Source organism: Triticum aestivum, chromosome 5B (genome assembly GCF_018294505.1).
Source record: "Triticum aestivum cultivar Chinese Spring chromosome 5B, IWGSC CS RefSeq v2.1, whole genome shotgun sequence".
Lineage (NCBI taxonomy): Eukaryota > Viridiplantae > Streptophyta > Magnoliopsida > Poales > Poaceae > Triticum > Triticum aestivum.
In genome coordinates this window covers 612656574-612678208 of record NC_057807.1, presented here as the reverse complement: position 1 = coordinate 612678208, position 21635 = coordinate 612656574, and the positions used below count along the sequence as shown (strand labels likewise).

At 46.2% G+C, this 21635-nt stretch overlaps 1 protein-coding gene and 1 long non-coding RNA gene across 14 annotated transcripts; one reads left to right on the top strand and one right to left on the bottom strand.

The window, feature by feature from the left end:
* Nucleotides 1-6772: 6772 nt before the first annotated feature.
* On the bottom strand, nt 6773-17359 carry LOC123113640 (uncharacterized). Its single transcript, XM_044534944.1, has 4 exons — nt 16929-17359; nt 16586-16747; nt 7434-7674; nt 6773-7330 (listed from the first exon to the last, which is right to left on the bottom strand). The coding sequence occupies exons 1-4, from the start codon at nt 17355-17357 to the stop codon at nt 6969-6971; spliced, it is 1194 nt and encodes a 397-aa protein (XP_044390879.1). The 5' UTR covers nt 17358-17359; the 3' UTR covers nt 6773-6968.
* Nucleotides 8578-15714, top strand: LOC123113642 (uncharacterized). Of its 13 annotated transcripts, none has more exons than XR_006456111.1 (6): nt 8578-9176; nt 10034-10743; nt 10977-11024; nt 11270-11812; nt 12105-14674; nt 15171-15714. It is a non-coding gene; the product is annotated as an uncharacterized lncRNA (long non-coding RNA). The 13 variants fall into 13 exon arrangements; XR_006456109.1 differs by having other exon boundaries at nt 8579-9176; nt 10034-11812; nt 12105-12279; nt 12936-13049; nt 13134-14674; XR_006456108.1 differs by having other exon boundaries at nt 10977-11812.
* Nucleotides 17360-21635: the final 4276 nt, after the last annotated feature.

Below are 21635 nucleotides of genomic sequence, written 5' to 3'. Positions count from 1 at the left end.
GCTGTGGAACTTGCAGGGGGCATCGAGGGTTTGCTTGTAGGAGAAAGCCGGCTACCAAGCCGGCCTATCGCCCTTCTGCTTCTTGCGAGCCGGCCGCCCCTCAGGCTGCTCGTCTTCGACTGTAGCCACCTGCCGGCTAGTGGAAGGCGGCATAAGGGCCTTGCGTTTGTGGTCGCTTTGATACGGGCGCCAGCTTGATTCTCCAGCCGGCATCTTGGGAGCCGGCGCCAGCACTTTTCCAGAGGCGTCTACCCGGAGCTCAGTCTTCATTGAAGAGTCGGCCGTGGCATACTTGTCCGCGATGATCAGCAGTTCGTCGAGGGTAGCCGGCTCGTTGCAGAGGAGTTGGTGCTTGAGGAGAGTGCCCTATCTGCACCCGGCGGTGAAGTACTCTATGGCCTAAACCTCGTGCACCCCTTCGTAGGAGTTGCGGAGCTCGGCCCAACGCGTGAGGTAGTCGCGGGTCGATTCATTTGGCCCTTGTACGCACAAGGAGAGCTGTCGAGGCTTGGGAGCCCATTTGTAGGTGCTGGTGAAGTTGCGTATGAAGGCTTCGGTGAAGTCCAGCCAGCTGTTGATGTTGTAAGGCTTGAGGTTGTTGAGCCAGGTGCGCGTCGTGCCTTGGAGCATCAGGGGGACATATTTCACGGTAACGCGTCTGTTGCCGTTCGCTATGCGAACCGCGGTGGAGTAGTCGATTAACCAATCTTCCGGCTTCACGGAGCCGTTGTACTTGGGCGTGTCTCTTGGGAGCGAGAACCCTTTGGGAAAGGGCTCATCGCGGATGCGGGGGCCGAAACATGGCGGGCCGACATCATCTTCTTCTTCCAGGGCCAGGGATCGCGCAAGGCGGTCGATCCGATGGCGGGCATCATTCTCGCCGACTCCTTCACGGCGACCAAGTCGGCCGCTGAGAGTCGGATGCACGACAGGTGGCGGGGTGGAATATCTCTCCCCGTGAGGCGAAGGAGGAGGCGGGTCGCCTCGTCGTTCCACACATCAGGGACGGCCTTCTGCGTCGCGCTCGATGGTGATTCGAGTCCGGTTGCGGCTAGCAGTCGGCTCCTTGTCTTGTCTTGTACAGGCGCCGCCCGCAGTCGGCGTACGCGACGTCACGCCGTGCTCTCGGCGAGGGGGCTTCCAGCTCGGACGCCGGCTTCGTGCCGCTCTGCGGCCGCGTCGATCAGCTGTTGGATGCGTCAGCCCCCAGTCCGTTTAGCTCGTCTACGATCGACTGGGTGGCGCGTAGATTCTCGAGGGGCGTGGCGTAGACTGGGCGGTCCGCTCCCAGCATGCTGGCGATGGCCGCGCCGCGTTTCTTGACGACGCCGACTCGGCTTGGCCCTTCCGGAGGTGGTGTGCCGAAGGCGACGCGGTTGACTTCACGCTGGTGGGCTTCCGTGAGGCTTCTCATGGAGGCTATCCTCTGGCCCTCTGCGAGGAGGGCAAGGCGGCGTGCCTCCAGCGTCTCAGCGTCAGCGTCCTCCGGGATGGGGGCGGACAGATCGTGCAGCGTAGCCTGCAGGGCGTCGCGGGCGATCTCGTTGGAGGTGACGCCGTGGCTGATGACCAGCACTTCAGTGACGGTGCTGCCGCCACTGTCAGCCCGAGGGAGAGGGTCGTCGAAGATGATCACGTTGGTGGGGAAGGCATCGAGCGATGCCGTGTCGGAGTCGACAAGCATCGGGTCGGTAGAGCCGACCGACTCCAAGTCCGCGGTAGGCTTGCCGGAAACGTGGAGCTGGTCGAGGAGGCTGACGAGGCGGCTCTCGGGGCAGCCTGTGCCCGCGTCGGATGCGGGCTTGTCGGAGATGCGGGCCTCGCCAAGAAGATCGGCGAGGCAGCTCGCTGCGCAGGCGTCGTCGACGCTTTGCAGCGCGTTGGGGCAAGCGCCGTCGGGCGTGCCGGGCTGGCTACGCTCGCTGGGGAGGAAAAGGGTTCCCGTCCAGAGCAGGTCTCCGGACGACGATGCACCTGGCCCCACGGTGGGCGCCAAATGTCGGGTGGTAGGTGCGACATATGCCAACGGATGGCTTATCATTGTGGGAGCCAGTAAGACATCGCCGGTGCCTGAAAACGGGATAAGGCGAAGACATGCACGCTGGCGGATCTTACCCAGGTTGGGGGCTCTCCGTGGAGATAATACCCCTACTCCTGCTTTGCGGGGTCTCCGCATGATCAGTAGATCGATAAGAAGCTACAAGAGGCTCCTTGAGATCTATGGAGGAGGAAGAAGGGCAAGGCTAGCTCTCTTCTCTCCCTATGGTGGTGTCTAGAACTCTATGAGATCAACCCTTTGCATGGCTGTCCCGGGGGGGTTATATAGGCCTACCCCCGGGGGTACAATGGTAATCCGGCTGGTCGTGGGTCCAGGCTGTCAGCGTCTGCGTCCGACGGCTTCTGGGGCCCGCCGACTGGTGGGTCCCGCCGGCTGCCGGACGATTGGTCGACAGGCCGGCCCCACCGCATGGGGATCTTGTTGTAGGCTGGTTACTGTTGCATCGCCTCTGATGACGAGGGCCTTGTCGAGGTAAGCATGGCTACAGTGCCGCCGCCTTGCGGGCTCTCACTGTAGCCTTATCTCGTCTTGTCTCCTTAATGGTGCGCGCGCCCTGAGGAGTGGAGCAAGCCGGCTACGGGAAGCCGGCCCGACCTCAGGCCGGCTGGGGGAGGTCAGGCCGCCTTCAGATGTCTCTCTGACCGAAGGGGCCCGCCGCCTACAGGCCGTACTGGCGGCCCGTCGTGGATGGCGTCATGATCTGCATGGCAACAGTGCCTCGCCGGACAGAAGATGGCCGCCCCGTACGGCGTACTGTAGCCATGCGTGTTCTGGGATTCGGGGGTGGCAGGGTTCACTGTAGCCACGCCCTGTCCCATCTCCGTTATGGGGGATGTACTTTAGGGTGCGGCCCATGGCCGCCTGCCAGTGGCCGGCTTTTTGGAGTCGGCCCTTCTGCGGCCGGCTTCCCGTAGCCGGCCCTACCATGGCGTCCTCCAGGGCCCGGCCGCCTTCCGCCAGCCGGCCTATGGGATAGCCGGCCGGAAGAAGGCGGCCCCGTGTCTTGGGTGCTTCAAGGCTCGGTCGGTCCATTGTTTTTTCTGAGGGCCAAAGGGAACCGGCTAGACTATCCGTGGTCATTTACTACGACAAATATGATAATATGAAGGTCAGAAGGTATATGTGCGTGACTTTTATGTATAAATTCACGTACAGCTTATACGTAGTACATACGTACTACGTAATGCAATGTCTTTCAAAGCGTCCATTAAAAAGGAAGGTGAAAAATAAGAACATAAAAAACACCGCTAGTACTACTAGGGATAAGAACATGCAGCCGGGACTGGGAGCATCCATATCAGCTGGAGTGATCGATCTAGTATTTGATCTTCTGTCGGCTCTGCTCGCAGCATCAGTAGTTACTCACTCGGCTGCTGCTAGTACTACTCGAAGACACATAAGTCAAAAAGGCTATGCGGTAGGACGCGATCATGGCTACGCACGTACGGGAGTAGTCAGGTGAAATTTATTTTTCCGCCTCAGCAACTTGTGACAGGCGACTACACGTTGATCCATTATCATCACATTCACACGGTCAGTCTCCTGCCATCAATCAACCCGTCAAGCGGTCGATCGCGGACGAAATACGAACCAAGGAAACCAGCGGCACGGATGGTCGACCAATGGTCTTGAAACGGTAGTGAAACAGCATTGGGATGGTAGTATTGTTTACTTACTGAGGTTTGAAATAAGCTATACATGAATTGAAACTGAATAAGTGTGATTTACATACTAAAATTGATATGATTTACATAGGTATTTTCGTACCTTTTTTAGTTGATATGATTCAGTTACTGAAATAGGCTATAAAGAATTGAAAGTGAAACTATCAATGGTCTCAAAACGGTATTGAAACTGTATTGGAATGATATTGTTTGCTTATTGTATGTCTTTGTAGGTGGAATTGATGAAATCATCCAAATTTTTACCACCCCATATGGTTCATATAATGAATTCGTGCTAAGTTTTATCCTTTTCAGAGCTCATTTGCACGCTATTTTGAATTGATGAGCATTTTGCTATTTTTAATGGCTAGAAAATCATTTAATGCTTTAGAAATTGCAAACCTGCCCAGAACAGTACAAAATTATAACGCATGAGTTTCAATTATGTATATTGAACATAGAAAACGTTTAGGGGAAATGATGTTAAAAAAATTGAGTTATATGTAGAAGTCCAAGGTTTCCATTTGATACTTCATCCGAGAGTATTCAGTTTGTACACGAAGTGCATCAAATTTTTTCCATAACACTCTCAAGTTTCTACCACACGCTACATTGGTCATATAATGAATCCATGCCAAGTTTCATCCTTTTATGGGCTCATTTGCACTTTTTTAATCGATGAGCATTTTGCTCTTTTGGCAACTAGAATTGCTCTTTTGGCAACTAGAAAATCATTTAATGCTTCAGAAATACTCCATCTGTAAAGAAATATAAGAGTGTTTAGATCACTAAATTAGTGATCTAAACGCTCTTATATTTGTTTAGGGAGTAACAAATCTGCCCATAATAGTCCAAAGTTTAATTGACCATGGGAGTTTCAACTGTGTATATTGAACATAGAAAATGTTTCAAGAGGAAATGATGTAAAAAATAGAGTTGTATGTGGAAGTCCAAGGTTTTCGTTTGAAACTCTGAAACTTCATCATATAATGAACCCATGCCAAGTTTCATCCTTTTCGAAGCTAATTTGAACATTATTTTGAATCGATTGGCATTTTGCACTTTTTAATGCCTAAAAATCATTTAATGCTTTAGAAATAGCAAATCGGCTCAGAATAGTCTCAAATTTGAGCATGAGAGTTTATATTGTGTATATTGAACATAGAAAAAGATTGAAGGGGAAATGGTGTACCCGCTTCAAGTATGTGTAATCAGTTTAACACCTTGTAGATTGAACTCAGCTATAAAGAAACCTAAATTGAAACGGTATGATTTACTTACTGAAACTAATATGATTTACATTGATAGTGCAATAGATACATATTCAAACTGAAACTGACATTGGTTTTGAAACAGATTTCTAGCTTACTTAATTATTATTATTTAGGTTAGCTTACTTAATTGAACATGACAAAGTTACTTCCACAAAGTTATGAGACAAATTTCTAGGTTATATACTTCAACTAAGTTTTTGACCTGAAAGGGCATTGCATGACCTGTCGAGACATAAATATCTTGCATTTGAAACCCACAACACATCGATAGTTGGCAAGCATACATCAGGCAACCTCGTACAGTTCACGGGTATACATGAAGCAACATTTCATAAATTTCTAGGACAATCATGCCTCTTTGGTTGAAGACGCATTCTTCATCATCCGTATCTCGGGCTTGTTGGAATTCTGGTCATTAAAGTGAAATGTGAATCTGGAGGTGAAAATAACCAATTGTAATTGAAACACAGACTTGAAGTTAAAAAATGAGAATGCGAAATACTTACATAAACTGAAATGTTAATATTAATGTGAAATGAATAAAATGTAACTGAAGCAAATGACTGAAAATGACAGTTGGAAACTGAAATTGATGAAGTGTCATCGAAATATGTATAGAACTACCTGAAACAACTAATCTCTGTTCAGAGGTATGTCTCCCAATCCTTTCTACTGTATCTATTTCTATCTACACCCACGGATAGAACACAATAGAAAATTCCTGAGATGAAATATGAAATTTCTTTAATCTCATGAGTGCGACCGACCGTTGAAAAAAAAACCTATTCTTTTTTTTATTAGGGAACAAAAGCTCATTTCACATATACATACATGATACAGCTTCTGTTCTGGAACGCACACACATCCACTAATTACAGGCATGAATCAATCTCTAAAGCAAATCAGAAGAAATAAAATGTGTGCACACATGCGTAACACATCAGGATATCTGTTCAGTCAGTCAAAAATAATAATCTTCAGTCGCTGCAATTCAATGGAACTGCTTAGGAAATTAGCAAAAAGAAAATTACAACTAACTAGTGCAAGAGATATTCAGGCCGAAGAACCACTGCTTTCTCTCCCCATGCTAAACTCAAATTTCGAAAAAATAAATCAGTACACGTTTAAGTTGCATGGCCGACACCAACTCGTACACGATGCATGAACTAGAACACATCAGAAGGAAATCAAGAACTAGGCGGATCAATCCATCCATTCAGCCATCCATCAATCTATTAACCCGTCCAGTCAGTACCAGTCCACATTGAGCACCGATTAAACAGGGACTCAGCCAGTCGGGCTGCCCACACCCAACACAGCTAGCGACCAAGAAACATGGTCCATGACTTGAGGGGAAATCAAGGATGGAGCAAAGGAAATCTACATATTCTTCACGTAATGCACGAAACTGCAAACCGGTGGATAAAAAACGCCAAGAAAACCTGGCTGGAAGTATGAGATTGTCTGTAGATCCAGATCTCCCATGACTAATGTTCGGGAAATCTCTGGGACTATCCTTGAACGGAACATTAAGAATCAACGCACTCTCAGCAATATGTAGGGCCTCTTTTCTAAAAAAAAAATATGTCGCTAGATCCGCAGATCCACGTAAGAAAGAGAATTATCTAGGTTCTAATTCTTCCATCAATGGCGAAATTGGAAACACACACACACACACACACACACAGAGAGAGAGAGAGAGAGAGAGAGAGAGAATGCAATTCCAAGAGTGCATGCCGCGCTAGTCGAACGTGGTTGTTGTGCAACTCTAGTGAACTGCGGCAACATACAGATATACGAACTCTGGCAACATATAAACATCCTACAAACTTCGCAACTCAGAGGGAATCTATGCAAAGGTGGTTCGCATGAAGCAAGCACAGCGCTGTCGTTCAGTACAAGTTCTCAATGCGAACTAATGTCCCTGATAGCTTATAAGTATTGCTACATGGAAAAGTAATCGCCCGTCGCCTAATACCTTACCATCGTCTCACGGGTGCTTCGTCTGGCAGAAGATCTTGCTTTTTCTTTTTCTTTTGCGGGGTGGCAGAAGATCTTGCTGACGACCAGCTCTCCCTCCTCATCCCACCGTTCGCCGATATGGAATTGGTGCATCACCCATTTGTCACTCTCCCGCCTGTGTTGCCTCCAATTGTACAGAACCATGAACTTCTTGTATCCCATCACTCGACCGTCGACGGTAACGGGACAGCCTTTTCCCGTCTGATGCCACGTCAGTTCCCCCTGTATCTGGCGCCTCTTCCTTTTGCCAGTCGTGTACGCATTGGATGTGCGATGGAAGAAATACTTTGCGCTGCCGTCCTTTGTAACGCCTGTAATTGACGAATGCAAAGGAATCCAACATTAGAACTCATTTGCACGAAAAATGGCAAAAGACCATTGCGGGCGGTGTAGGAGTGCAGTTCGGTGCCTCACCTGGAAGATTTTCGGGATGAGTGTGGCATATGCCGTCTTCGTCCTGTATGGTTGTTATAAACTCGCCAATGAGTGGATGAGAATTGATTCCGTCATCCATTAGCTTCGCCCGAAGATGGTCGAGCAGCTCCTGTTCAGTCGGATGGAAACCGAGGCCAGCCATAGGCATCCGGTTATCCCACAAACTCTTCAAGAATGCATAAGATTCTTCTTTCGCTGCTCCACACGTACCTTCAGCTAGCTGTATGAAATTTTCAAAAATCATGCGACCGTGAGCATTGCAAGTTGAAAATGCACCATTTTCAGTTCTTGCCAGCAGAGTTGTCAAAGTAGAGAAATTAGGACATGTATTCAGCTCTGCCACAAATATTACGACCTATGAAAGGTGTTTCAGTGAAATCTGAGCATCCAGTGTTACTTTTCAGAAGAGAAATAAGTATGTTGCCACCCCCGGTAGGCTCTATCACCCCTAGACCCAGGGTCAGCTAATGGTTTGAGATTCGTATATTTTCATTCAGTTTGTTGTAGCACATTCTCATTTCACAGCTTAATAAAGTAGTAATCTTACAAAGTTTTGCCATGTTCAAAACGGAAAAAAATTCTATGAGACCAGGTCTCACGGATTAGCAGGTGAGACCCATTCTGATGGATGACACGTAGCATTCACAAATCACAAAGCATCCACCCCACCCCCCACCTGAAATCAGGGGGTGGGGGGAGATTAGATGCTTTGTGATTTGTGAACGCCACATATCATCCATCAGGGCGGGTCTCACCTGGTTTATATGAGACCTGGTTTCATATAATTTTTTCCGTCCAAAACTAAGTTAATATGGTGTACACTTGGCTATCGCTTAATCATTAACCCATTTACATGCCTAACATGCATATGAATATCTCAAGATGTAGGCTTTCCAAATCATTTCTCTTATGTCCAAGAGCAGCATAAAACTGATTTGGTGAACAGTTTCCCTTGGAATAGAAACATCTAAATTCCTAATGTCTCAGTTGGTAGATCGTGTTTCGGGTTTTATTTTCGTTCCATCATTTTCGTCCGGTTTATTTTCATCCTCAATCCCACCTCCCACTTCCCCGTACCAAAAAGAAAAACCAACCAAAACCACGTAAAAACGGAGCGATGCCTCCAGTCCTCGCACGCCTCGCACTCGCATGCCTCAATGAAAAAAGACCAGCGAAAAAAGACCTACGAAAGAAAAAACAACGACAAAAAATCAGGCGACTCGCACGCACGAGCGAGGCCTATCCCGTCGCCACCGCCCGACGCCGCCAGCCCCGTCCTCCTCCCTGGCTCCCGGCGCCGCCCGCCCCCCATCTCCTCCTGCGATCCTGGCGTCGCCCCGCCCCACCTTCTCCCTCACTTCCGGCGCTACCTATCGATCCCCTCGACGACACAGAGCCGCCGTCCTCTCGTGCGATCTCGCAGCCGCATCCGCCAACGCCGATCCGGGCAGACGCGGCCGTCGTGGATCACGAGGATCCGGATGATGGGGGCGTGGAGATGGCCATGGATCTGTTACGGCGACGACGGCGCCGGATCCGCACCCGCAACATCCGGATGGAGGCCGGCGACGAACCCTAGCCTAGCCGTCAGCATCGGGATCCAACCCCTTCTCTCGGTGTTGGGGCAAGGCGTATGGGGGTGCTTGTTGCGGCGGTGGACCTCGACCCGGCGACATCTGCAGCATCTCCCTCCCGTCGGGCTGTAGGACCTGTACGCCCAAGGTACGCCTCCTCCTCCTTCCTTTCCCCTCCCTACCAAAACTGCAGCTTGCTGATGTGTCGATTAGTGGTAGTGATGGATCTAGGATGAGGATAAACTGGCGAATAATCCATCTTGAACTGGCCTGCATGTTTGGTTGAGCATATATACGCAGTGTGATTAAATCTCACTAGCAGTCTACACAACACTTGATGGGAGTTTGAAAATAACAGCAACAACAGCTATCTAATCCTCCCGCCTAGCCTACATGTGAGGAACGAATCAAGCCCTTGTGTCTGTCTCTCTCAATGTGTAAAGCAAGAGCAATCTCTCCCGCCTAGCCTAGGATACATCACCCATCATGGATCAGCATCCCCAGGACGCCGCCGCCGCCGCCGTGGATCCACTGCCACGCACAGCTCGGGCCCAAGCTATGTGCGCCCTTTGTCTGGATGTCGATCGGGGGCGACGTGAGGAGGGACAAGGTAGAGAAAGGGGGTCAGGTTAGCGCCGCAGTAGAGGTGAGTGAAGGGGCCGGGGTTGCGTCGCCGCCGAGATGCGCAAGGGAATCAGAGCTGTGCAAAGCGGATTCATCAGAGCACTTCGCTCCCGCTGCCTTTGGCCTGATGCTTAGATGGATTGATGCGTAAGTTTGAATCCTTTCATTTTTCACTTCTCTAATGGGTGGCTGATGGCTTAATGCTTTGATGGATCGATGCATGCTAGAACTGGCTGATATGTGCGTGTGTGTGCACATTTTTTCTTTTCATTTTTGGAGAGATTGGTTCAGCTTCTCTGTTTATGGATTTCTTCTTTCTTCTGTCTGTGTTTGTCACCCTGTTGCTGAATGATCTGGTGATTTTTTTTTCTTTGTGTGCAGAGATGTGATGTATGCACCTCATGGTACACATAGGGTTTTGATTTGCTTTCCTTGACTGCAGAAGATGTTATTATGATGAGCCAGGTCATGGTACACAGGCTAACTAAACAAGCTTCTGTTGTTTTATTGTTGGTCGTTCCCGTCCACTGCTGCCAACAGTCAATTTTCTGCAGGGTTTTTATTTCTTTCTCTTCCATCGAAAGCTCCTTTTTGCCACTGATTAATTAGTTGATGCATGTGAAGATTTTCGATACTAGGAGAACCAAGTTTAAACATGTGCAATTCCATCTATCTAGCATCAATGTCGGGTGAGGTTAGACTACAAGAAAGACTAGATATTAAGCTTGTTCATTCTATCTACACCTTTTGAATCTGAAGTCACTACTGTTGTAAATAATGCTACTTGAGTACCTGGTTGATTGGTTTTGTTTATTGTGGCATTGAGTAGCCTACTACATTAGTGGTGTCAGCTATATTTTGTAAGTTTGTTATCGATTCAATTTAGTTATTTGTGTGTGTGATTGAAAAATAATGGTTTACATATGAATTGCTACAGTTTTATATAATACTCTTTGATCTGTGCTGCTAGGTCTGCTACTGCGTGCATGACAACATGAGGTGTCGCAATCGGTGCGGTATGCTGGTGATAGATGTTCTCGATTGTGATGCCCAAGCCTGTCTGCCGCAATTGTGTGTTCGTTACTGCTGAGGTTAGAAAAAGCATACATCAATTTTTCTCCTGCAATTGTATGGTCGTTTCTGCTTTAGTTTAGAAAAGCATAAAACTGAGTTATTTTTGCCTTTGGCAGACAGTCATCCTACTTCGTAGTAATCTTGTGCCTTTCGTATTTGCATACTAATCACGAGCCTTTCCTTCATAATGCTAAATTTTGAATTGCTTTGGCTCTATAATTTGTTTGAACTGATCATTTAAGAATTTCAGATAAGCGCATCCAGATCTTTTGACCCTTCCACGAAAAGGTGTAACATGGTAAATTTGTCGCAACAAGCAGCATGGCATTCTTGATAGCTTTTCTCCCTATTATGACTTGCATCTTTCTACCCTGCCCCAAATTAAATTTGATTGGGACTGTTTGATTGAATGTCAAATAAAGATCAACTTTATCTCTGATCGATTCATGGAAATAGAAGCTGAATAATATTCTGATTATTACTTGCATGCTATATTCACTGTTCTTGGTTTAACAACTTGCAAGTGTTTCTTTTAATCCGCAGAAAAAGGACTCACGGGTGGACATCTGCTATAAATTACCTAGGCCTGGTCATCTGCGTGAGTTGCATCTGTCATTTTTCTTCCAAGGTAGAACATTAGTTTTAATTAAACAAGTAGTGTTCTCCACAGTTTGATGGGAACACTTTGACTTTCTGTAACCCCTAGATTTGGTATTTCCTGATGATTGCTTGCGGTTCTTCTTACTTTCTGGTATAAATAGAGAAAAATGAGGATATTGTAATTATTTTAGAATGTTCAAGATTTAGGTGTCCATACTGTGCTAACTATGGTCTGAATTGTTTTGGGGAATCATGATGTCATGTCGTGATTACACAATTCCAAGCTGTGGTTCAGAAGCACACTTCGCTAAAATACATGCAATCGTTTTTTTGGGTTTTCTTCTCACAATATATATACGTAAATCATGTAATTTGCAACCTTGGTAAGTGCACCTCGAGCTGGCTGAAACATGCCTGTTCCAATCATGAACGGACATGAAGGCAGCCGGTGGGATTTACTATTGCGTCTCGACCTACTCGGAGCAGGTACGATGAATCCCTTGCACTCTCACTTCTCAACTTGATTTGGTGTGCCTTTTCTGTTGATTTTGGTGTGATTTACTTTTTTACTTGTAGGAGAGGCCAGGCTGTGGAAGGGGAGCCTTGGCGCAGTGGTAAAGCTGCTGCCTTGTGACCATGAGGTCACGGGTTCAAGTCCTGGAAACAGCCTCTTGCAGAAATGTAAGGAAAGGCTGCGTACAATAGACCCAAAGTGGTCGGACCCTTCCCCAGACCCTGCGCAAGCGGGAGCTACATGCACTGGGGCTGCCCTTTTTAGGAGAGGCCAGGCTGTGGCAGCCGCGGTCGTGGCGTCGTGCACGTGGCATCGACGCAGGTGAGAATACATCTATGGTAGTCTCGTGGGCCGAGCGTCAAGGTGATGGTAGCCGACCCTCCACGCCCCCTCTAGGGATGGGAAGTGGCGGGCAGAGTACCTCCCCCGCGCATGTCAGGTTGCTGATCCACCCCTAATTCCATTATACACTGCTACATCTTATCTGTCATCTACTCACAACATTGCAAGATGTGGCATGTCCTAAGACGATGAGATTACAAAGATTGAGGTGACAGAATCTAGCTGTGTCATGGGCAAGCCGGTTGGCACCATTGTGACATGACATCAGTTGTGTGCGTTAAAATCACGAACGACGGCGCTTGCTTTCATAACCTAATATACTTCTCCCACATGGAAATTATATAAGTATGGTTGTTTATAACTGTATGCACTGGACATGTGTTCTCTCTCAGTAATGTGCATGTTTGCTCCATTACTCATTTACCCATTCTGGTAATTTTTTCTCTGAGTTTTTAGTCCACAAACCAATGTTTAGTCTCTGGAAGAAAGTCAAGGTATTATGACGTGTGTGTGTGTCTATATATAAACAAAGAGATATATATGTCTCATATCCTATAGATTTTGGTCTGCCTTTTTCTTTGCTTACGGAGATGCACCTGATTAGTTTGTTTCACCTGTTTGATAAATAGTATTTTTCACAATATAATTTTATTTCACGGTGTCTACTCAACGAATTGCTTGTGAGTGTGTGTTTTCACAAATGGTGCAGAATAAACTCCCAACTAAATCGTTGGATATGTATATAATTTGCAGAGTTGCAAACACTTTCAATTTCAACTGTGTGGTGATCAGGACATTCTGTGTTGCTTGGACAACCGAGCTAAGACGGCGATGCCACCACCTACTTGTATCTGTACAGGACCTCCGGTGATTATTTCTATGAGTTCCTAAATATATATCCTCTGCTCTTCAAATGGTAGTGTTTGAGGTTTTCATTTCTCCCCCTTCTAGTTCTGCTGAGCACCTTCAATTCCCCTTTCCCCAGCTCGAAGGAATTGGCGCCTCCGTTAGTGACCCCGAGTAGTGATGCAATGATGTATTGTTTGATCTTCTCCAAAGATTTTCAAATAGTTATACTTTGATTCAGAGCTCGTTGTGTTTTACTGTATATGCAGTTTGTTCTTATGAATTTCTCCGAGTAGGTAGATCCTTTAGGGTTACTAACTTACTGTGAACAAATGTTTTGTCTTGTTCGTGTAGTTTCCAAAAATGAAGAAGCTTGTCGTTCAACCGATGACAAAACACCTAGAGTACGTGCAAAAATTACTACTTCCTCATTTACAGCAAACTCATTGATACGATAAAGGCAAAATTTTGGGTGGCAAGGTATATGATTAGATCATGTGTAATCTTCTAGATGCATTTTTCTATTCTTCCATTGTGTTCTTTAGACATGCCTCTTTTTGTTATTTTACATCAGTTAACTGAAGTTCATATTATTCCTTTATCTGATTGTAGCTTCAAAGTTTGATTACAGCAGAGTCATTGATACAACATACACAGTTTGTGAATTTACCTACTACTACGAGTTACGTCATATAGCAATGTTTTCTTGCCTAGAAAAATATTACATGAAAGGCCTAATGTCTTGTGAATGTGTATAGTAGCTACGAGTAGGTGGTCAAACTGTACACCTTTAAAGCATGAATAAGGTGCTAGCTTATGTGCTGCAGTTGCTTTGCATTGTTCAGATGCAATGTGTTTTCGCTCAGCGGGAGCACTTCTTCTGATTATTTATAATTTTTAGTTTGCTTCTTATAATTTTAAGACAATTTTTGCGACTTGGAATGTATAGCATCCCCCTTTTCTCACTGGAAATGACATGTAAGAACAAACCAGTTCCAGTTCTGGCATAGTTCTGATGGTTGAAGTGTATGTCTATATGATTTAGTATATGCATGGGAGTACCCGCTAAACGATGAAGCATATTGTGTCGTGTTAGCTCCATCTAGCTTTATTATCTTGAATTCTGTATCTAGATTTTGTATGTTGTATTCCCTTTCACCGCGTCTACATACTTGATGAAGATTTTTTCTGATTGCAAAGTATGTGCAAGTCAGTAGTGAACACTCTATATCGTTGTTCCAGAAAAGCAAGATTCAGCAATTTCCGCAACATTTCATGTCCGTTCCATGTAGTAGTTTTTGCGGAATTATATTGATGATTTCCTTTTACCTTCATATTTGCTTAGTTTTCTTAGCAAACACAAAAAGCTTTGCGTCTTGAAGCATTGATAGAAGCGAACATAATTCATGATACAAGCCTAATACTCTGAAAATATTTTTACGGTTCACTATTCCTATGAGGGGAGTGAGTGGAGACAGCCATGAGTGGCTCAACATGTCGTGCAGCGGCCGCCTATGAGGGGAGTGAGTGGAGACGCGCAAATATGTGTGGTGGAGGGGCAACGGAAGCTTGAACGGAAGATTCGTCGCCAACATCGAAGAAATCTATGGCCTGATCGACCCTAAAGCTCCTGCATGGACATGAAGGTGTGTCATTATTAAGAAGTCCAGTCTTTGGAAACTCAGCAAGCTAGGAAATTCTCTCTCGACAATTTTGTATGTACTTGGGAGCATTGCTAATTTCTGTCAACACGAATGATATCTGGATTACTTATATAGCTACCATGCGCTGAACAAATTGTTGGATTAATGTAACACTCCTGAATAGATTGGTGTGTGGGCCATGTCATTTTGTTTGGTTTACACTACCATAATCATTTTGTCAGTGTCTGATCTATTAATACTTATTTGAGAGAAAATGCTTCCAAAATGTTATCTTGACAGCAACATTGTAGCTATTTTTCTCCGGCATGTATGATAAGCATAGGTGTCAATTTTGGATACATGATAGATTGTTAGCTGTTTTGATTCCATATTTTAATGACTATTGAGAATTATGATGGGCTTGTATTAGAGGACTAGATTGTTGCAAATGGTTATGGTGTGAATCTGATTCATACTAAAGGGACTCTTGTGGTTGCAGGTGACCGGGGGCAGATTGCCGACATTTGCCACACTATGGGCAATCTATGTGATGATCTGCTCTCCGCAATCGAAGCCAGGAATGAGCGGCAAGATCTCTTCGGGAATGGCTGATGAGGAAGAATTGACTGCGGGGGAATGGTGGATCTAGGTGGAGTTCACTTTAGCCAGTGAGGGACGAGCTTTAGTTGTGTAGGGGAAGGGAAGCCACATGCATGAGTCAGACATAATAAATCGGCTCGAAAATGACTCTGTTAGTCCAGAATCTCGTCTTGGACGACCCATATGGTGCTCTGACATTCGATCCGGTGTGAAAGTGCCTCACATAGTCATGTTTCATGGACTTCAGATGTGGGCCATATTCACTGTTTAAAAGAAGCATACATAGATTATTAGTGGCCTATGTGTGTTGGGCTGTAAATCCCGGGGCAACTTGATGGGAGGGATAACGAGCACCCATGTGCTCCAACAGATAATAGAGTGCATATAACATGGCTTTCTCACGACTTTATGCCACTAATAAGAAGTCCTTTCATTTTAGATCATGAGTTGATGAAATTTATTCCTCAATATATATGATAATTTAGGATGTAACCAAATCTCTCATTTTTGACTTTAAACAAATCGTACTACATTCTTAGATAAATGTGCTTTGAATAAACTATTTTTTATCATAGGCATATTTAAACAGTTGATCAAGTCTTCGGTCAGCATCACATGTTCATTCGATGGAATGTGACTGTCACAATCTTGGTGCAAAAGTTTGCCTTGAAAACTAATTGTATAGACAGATGTCACCCTGAATTCTTATCTCTCACACGGCGTTTGGTATCTTTTTATGGGGCACATAAGTTATCTATTACTCCATCCGTTTCCAAATATTTGTCTTTTTTGACATTTCAAATGAACTATGACATACGGATGTATGTAGACATATTTCAGAGTGTAGATTGACTCGTTTTGTTTCATATGTAGGCACTTGTTGAAATCTCTAAAAAGACAAATATTTGGGAACGGAGGGAGTACAATCTATGAGATGGCCAACTGGAGAAGTCATGGGACGTGGGTGAATAAAACACAAAGAAGAAAGGATCGTGGGAGAGGGAGGGGGAGAGAAAGATGAGGAGATTCATTTATCTACCACATCACTAGCATGAAATATCTTCACATGTAAATAGTTCCCTATACATTTTTGTTAGCGTATTTCTCGGTGTACATATACTTTGTTAGCCCGTGGCAACGCACGGGTATTGTACTAGTATACTGTAGTTGATCAATCAGTGTGAAAAAAGGGAGATGCAGGAAGGAGAAGAGAACAAAGCCAAGCATACTCTCTCAGGCAGCACCATCGATGAACAGCAAGAGAAGCTTGCAAACGGAAGAGGAAAATATGAACAAAGGGGAAACCGTCCGTACCCTTTCAGGCAGAGGCGTCGTGGCGGCATCGCCATGTGCACGTCCTTGGGCGGCGCTTTTACCGCCCCTTCTCGAGCGATCGGCAGCCCCGCCGCCGCCCTCGTCGTCGCCTGCTCGCTGGTTTAGATCTATGCTTCGCAGGACTCTGCCTGCACCCACAACCTGTCCAGTTCACTTAATTGGTGAAAGGAACACCGAGCACATGGATCAAACAACGGGGATCAAGCCATTGCAGCAGGCAGCAGCGATGATAGTTCAGTCAATCGAAGGGAAGCTTGCAGTTGCAGAGTTGCTGTCGCTGATGAAACAAAAAAAAAAAAGCAAAGGGGGAAACGGGCCGTACCCTTTCAGGAAGTGGCGTCGCGGCGGCACCGTCATGTGCAGAAGGCGCCGCAGATCCATCGGCGCTTTCACCGCCGCTTCTCGAGCAACCGGCATCCCCGCCGTGGCCCTCGCCGTCTTCAGCAGGTTCGTTCAAATTTAGGTCCGGCCGCGCAGGAACCGAACCCGGCGGTGGGGCGCCGTCGTGGGGGCTGGGCTCGCGCGTGGATGGAAGGAGTGCGTCAGCCTCCGCCGTCACCGCCATGACAGCGCACAGGGTCGGCAGAGAGGGTTTGAGCTGGGGAGGCGGGCGTTGGCTGAGGGGGAGGAGCACGGGAGGGTGAGATAAAGCAGCAGCTGCAGGGCGGCATTGATGGGGAGGCAGCGGCAGCGTGCAGCAGAGTAGCAGCACGCGGCAGGGCGGAGCTGGGGCAAAAGAGGCGGATGACATGACCGGTGCGCCTTGGAAGTTGTGGAGAAACAAGGCAAAAACGATAAAATTGACTTGAGGACGAAAATAATTCACAAATTGAACTGCTTTGAAAAAAAAATCGCTCAGCTCACCCTTTCGTGTAGGCGCCACACTTCACTGTACAACGCCTTGCACTCAGACGTTGCACGTCTGGCCAGCGTGGCACAGTTGGGCGCCGCACCGAGCAGTGCAGCACCTTGGAGCTGGGCGCCACACATGTAATGTGCAGCGCCTAGCTCTTAGGCGCTGCACATTCTGTAGGCTGGGCCTCCTCCCCTACCCCCCCACCACACACACGCACCCCACCCGTGATTTCTCCTCTCCCCCTCTCAAATCCTTCTCCAAATCTTTCAAATGTGAAGATTTTCTCTATGGATTTCGAACTCAATCCCTTCCTCAAGGTAATCTCCACTTAACCCCTCGTTTTCATCCAAAAAATGCTCACATTTGCTCATTTGTTGCTAGTTTGGGGAAATTCTGGTTTTTTATGGATCTTGAAATTTGAATGGAGATATGAGATGTTTGTTGGCCAATTTGCTAGGGTTAGGCTTCTTAGTATGTTAGGGTTAGGGTTATGGGTGTTGTTATGTTGGGGTTAGGGTTGTTGGTATATTAGGGTTATGCTTATCGTTATTGTTTAGTGGGCACTACTGCAGGTTGCTGCTAACGCGACACTACGATCAGAGACTCTTTAACGAAACTGTGTGCGATGAATTAATCGCAAATGGTGATGTAAAAAACCCGTCAAAAAAGATGCAACACATTTGCGATGAATGATACATCAAACACGGTTCAGATTTTAGTTGCGTGTGTGATGCTGGGCATACGGTTGATCCATACAAACTGTTTGCGATGAGACAGAACAACAGAAACGGGCAGCCAGATCGAGGTGTGTGCGATATACGACATACAGTTCAATCCGATGAACCGTTTGCGATGATCGAGGTGAACACAAACGATTCGGCATAACAAGATGTGTGTGATACCGGGCAAACAAGTCGGTAATCAGGTGCGATCATTATAGACAGCCCATACGGTCTTTTTTGTGAATTGTGTGCTCGTCAGGGCACATAGTTCAACAAACCAACCTGTGGACGATAATGTAGAAGATCTCTGCCAAATATGTATTACTAACATTCTGCGATGAGATTGACAGGATAAACAGAGATAACAAATTAATATGAGCGAATGGAAACAGAGATATATACAGTCTGCTTAATTTAGTCCTTCTTTTTCTTGTTGTTGTTGTTGGTGGTGTTGGGGAACGCAGTAATTTCAAAAAAATTCCTACGCACACGCAAGATCATGGTGATGATATAGCAACGAGAGGGGAGAGTGTTCGTCCATGTACCCTCGTAGACCGTAAGCGGAAGCGTTATGACAACGCGGTTGATGTAGTCGTACGTCTTCACGATCCGACCGATCCAAGCACCGAACATACGGCACCTCCGAGTTCAGCACACGTTCAGCTCGATGACGATCCCCGGGTTCCGATCCAGCAAAGCTTCGGGGATGAGTTCCGTCAGCACGACGGCGTGGTGACGATGATGATGCTCTACCGGCGCAGGGCTTCGCCTAAACTCCGCGACGATATGACCGAGGTGGAATATGGTGGAGAGGGGCACCGCACACGGCTAAGGAACGATCCGTAGATCAACTTGTGTGTCTAGGGTGCCCCCCCCGCCCCCGTATATAAAGGAGCCAGGGGGAGGAGGCGGCCGGCCAAGGAGGGCGCGCCAAGGGGGGAGTCCTACTCCCACCGGGAGTAGGACTCCCTTCTTTCCTAGTTGGAATAGGAGAAGGGGGGGAAGAGGAGGAAGAGGGGAAGGAAAGGGGGGGCGCCGCCCCCCTTCCCTTGTCCTATTCGGACTAGGAGGGGGAGGGGCACGCGGCCCCCTCCTGGCCCCTTCTCTCTTCTCCCTCGTGGCCCATGTAGGCCCATTAACCCCCCGGGGGGTTCCGGTAACCTCCCGGTACTCCGGTAAAATGCCGATTTCACCCGGAACCATTCCGATGTCCAAACATAGGCTTCCAATATATCAATCTTTATGTCTCGACCATTCCGAGACTCCTCGTCATGTCCGTGATCACATCCGGGACTCGGAACAAACTTCGGTGCATCAAAACTTGTAAACTCATAATAAAACTGTCATCGAAACGTTAAGCGTGCGGACCCTACGGGTTCGAGAACTATGTAGACATGACCTAAAACCATTCTCGGTCAATAACCAATAGCGGGACCTGGATGCCCATATTGGTTCCTACATATTCTACGAAGATCTTTATCGGTCAAACCGCATAACAACATACGTTGTTCCCTTTGTCATCGGTATGTTACTTGCCCGAGATTTGATCGTCGGTATCCAATACCTAGTTCAATCTCGTTACCGGCAAGTCTCTTTACTCGTTCTGTAATACGTCATCTCACAACTAACTTATTAGTTATAATGCTTGCAAGGCTTAAGTGATGAGTATTACCGAGAGGGCCCAGAGATACCTCTCCGACAATCGGAGTGACAAAACCTAATCTCGAAATACGCCAACTCAACATGTACCTTCGGAGACACCTGTAGTACTCCTTTATAATCACCCAGTTACGTTGTGACGTTTGGTAGTACCCAAAGTGTTCTTCCGGTAAACGGGAGTTGCATATTTCTCATAGTTGTAGAAACATGTATAAGTCATGAAGAAAGCAATAGCAGAATACTAAACGATCAAGTGCTAAGCTAACGGGATGGGTCATGTCAATCACATCATTCTTCTAATGATGTGATCCCATTAATCAAATGATAACACATGTCTATGGTTAGGAAACATAACCATCTTTGATTAATGAGCTAGTCAAGTAGAGGCATACTAGTGACTATATGTTTGTCTATGTATTCACACATGTATCATGTTTCCGGTTAATACAATTCTAGCATGAATAATAAACATTTATCATGATATGAGGAAATAAATAATAACTTTATTATTGCCTCTGGGGCATATTTCCTTCAGTCTCCCACTTGCACTAGAGTCAATAATCTAGATTACATAGTAATGATTCTAACACCCATGGAGTTTTGGTGTTGATCATGTTTTGCTCGTGAGAGAGGCTTAGTCAACGGGTCTGCAACATTCAGATCCGTATGTATTTTGCAAATCTCTATGTCTCCCACTTGGACTTGGTCCCGAATGGAATTGAAGCGTCTCTTGATGTGCTTGGTCCTCTTGTGAAATCTGGATTCCTTTGCCAAAGCAATTGCACCAGTATTCTCACAGAAGATCTTCATTGGTCCCGATGCACTAGGTATGACACCTAGATCGGTAATGAACTCCTTCATCCAGACTCCTTCATTTGCTGCTTCAGAAGCAGCTATGTACTCCGCTTCACATGTAGATCCAGCCACGACGCTTTGTTTAGAACTGCACCAACTTACAGCTCCACCGTTTAATATAAACACGTATCCGGTTTGCGATTTAGAATCGTCCAGATCAGTGTCAAAGCTTGCATCGACGTAACCTTTTACGACTAGCTCTTTGTCACCTCCATATACGAGAAACATATCCTTAGTCCTTTTCAGGTATTTCAGGATGTTCTTGACCGCTGTCCAGTGATCCACTCCTGGATTACTTTGGTACCTTCCTGCCAAGCTTATTGCTAAGCATACGTCAGGTCTGGTACACAACATTGCATACATGATAGAGCCTATGGATGAAGCATAGGGAACATCTTTCATTTTCTCTCTATCTTCTGCTGTGGTCGGGCATTGAGTTTGACTCAACTTCACACCTTGTAGCACAGGCAAGAAACCTTTCTTTGCCTGATCCATTTTGAACTTTTTCAAAATTTTGTCAAGGTATGTGCTTTGTGAAAGTCCTATTAAGCGTCTTGATCTATCTCTATAGATCTTGATGCCTAATATGTAAGCAGCTTCACCGAGGTCTTTCATTGAAAAACTTTTATTCAAGTATCCCTTTATGCTATCCAGAAATTCTATATCATTTCCAATTAATAATATGTCATCTACATATAAAATCAGAAATGCTACAGAGCTCCCACTCACTTTCTTGTAAATACAGGCTTCTCCAAAAGTCTGTATAAAACCATATGCTTTGATCACACTATCAAAACGTTTATTCCAACTCCGAGATGCTTGCACCAGCCCATAAATAGATCGGTGGAGTTTGCACACTTTGTTAGCACCTTTTGGATCAACAAAACCTTCTGGTTGCATCATATACAACTCTTCTTCCAGAAATCCATTCAAGAAT

Bases quoted from the DNA above. Each gene is read 5' to 3' on its own strand.
- LOC123113640 (XM_044534944.1), bottom strand. From the start codon at position 17,357: ATGTCATCCGCCTCTTTTGCCCCAGCTCCGCCCTGCCGCGTGCTGCTA. The intron at 7,675-16,585 runs GTACGGACGGTT...AATTTCATACAG, and splicing joins CGACGCCTCTGCCTGAAAGG to CTAGCTGAAGGTACGTGTGG. The intron at 7,331-7,433 runs GTGAGGCACCGA...CGTCAATTACAG, and splicing joins TCATCCCGAAAATCTTCCAG to GCGTTACAAAGGACGGCAGC.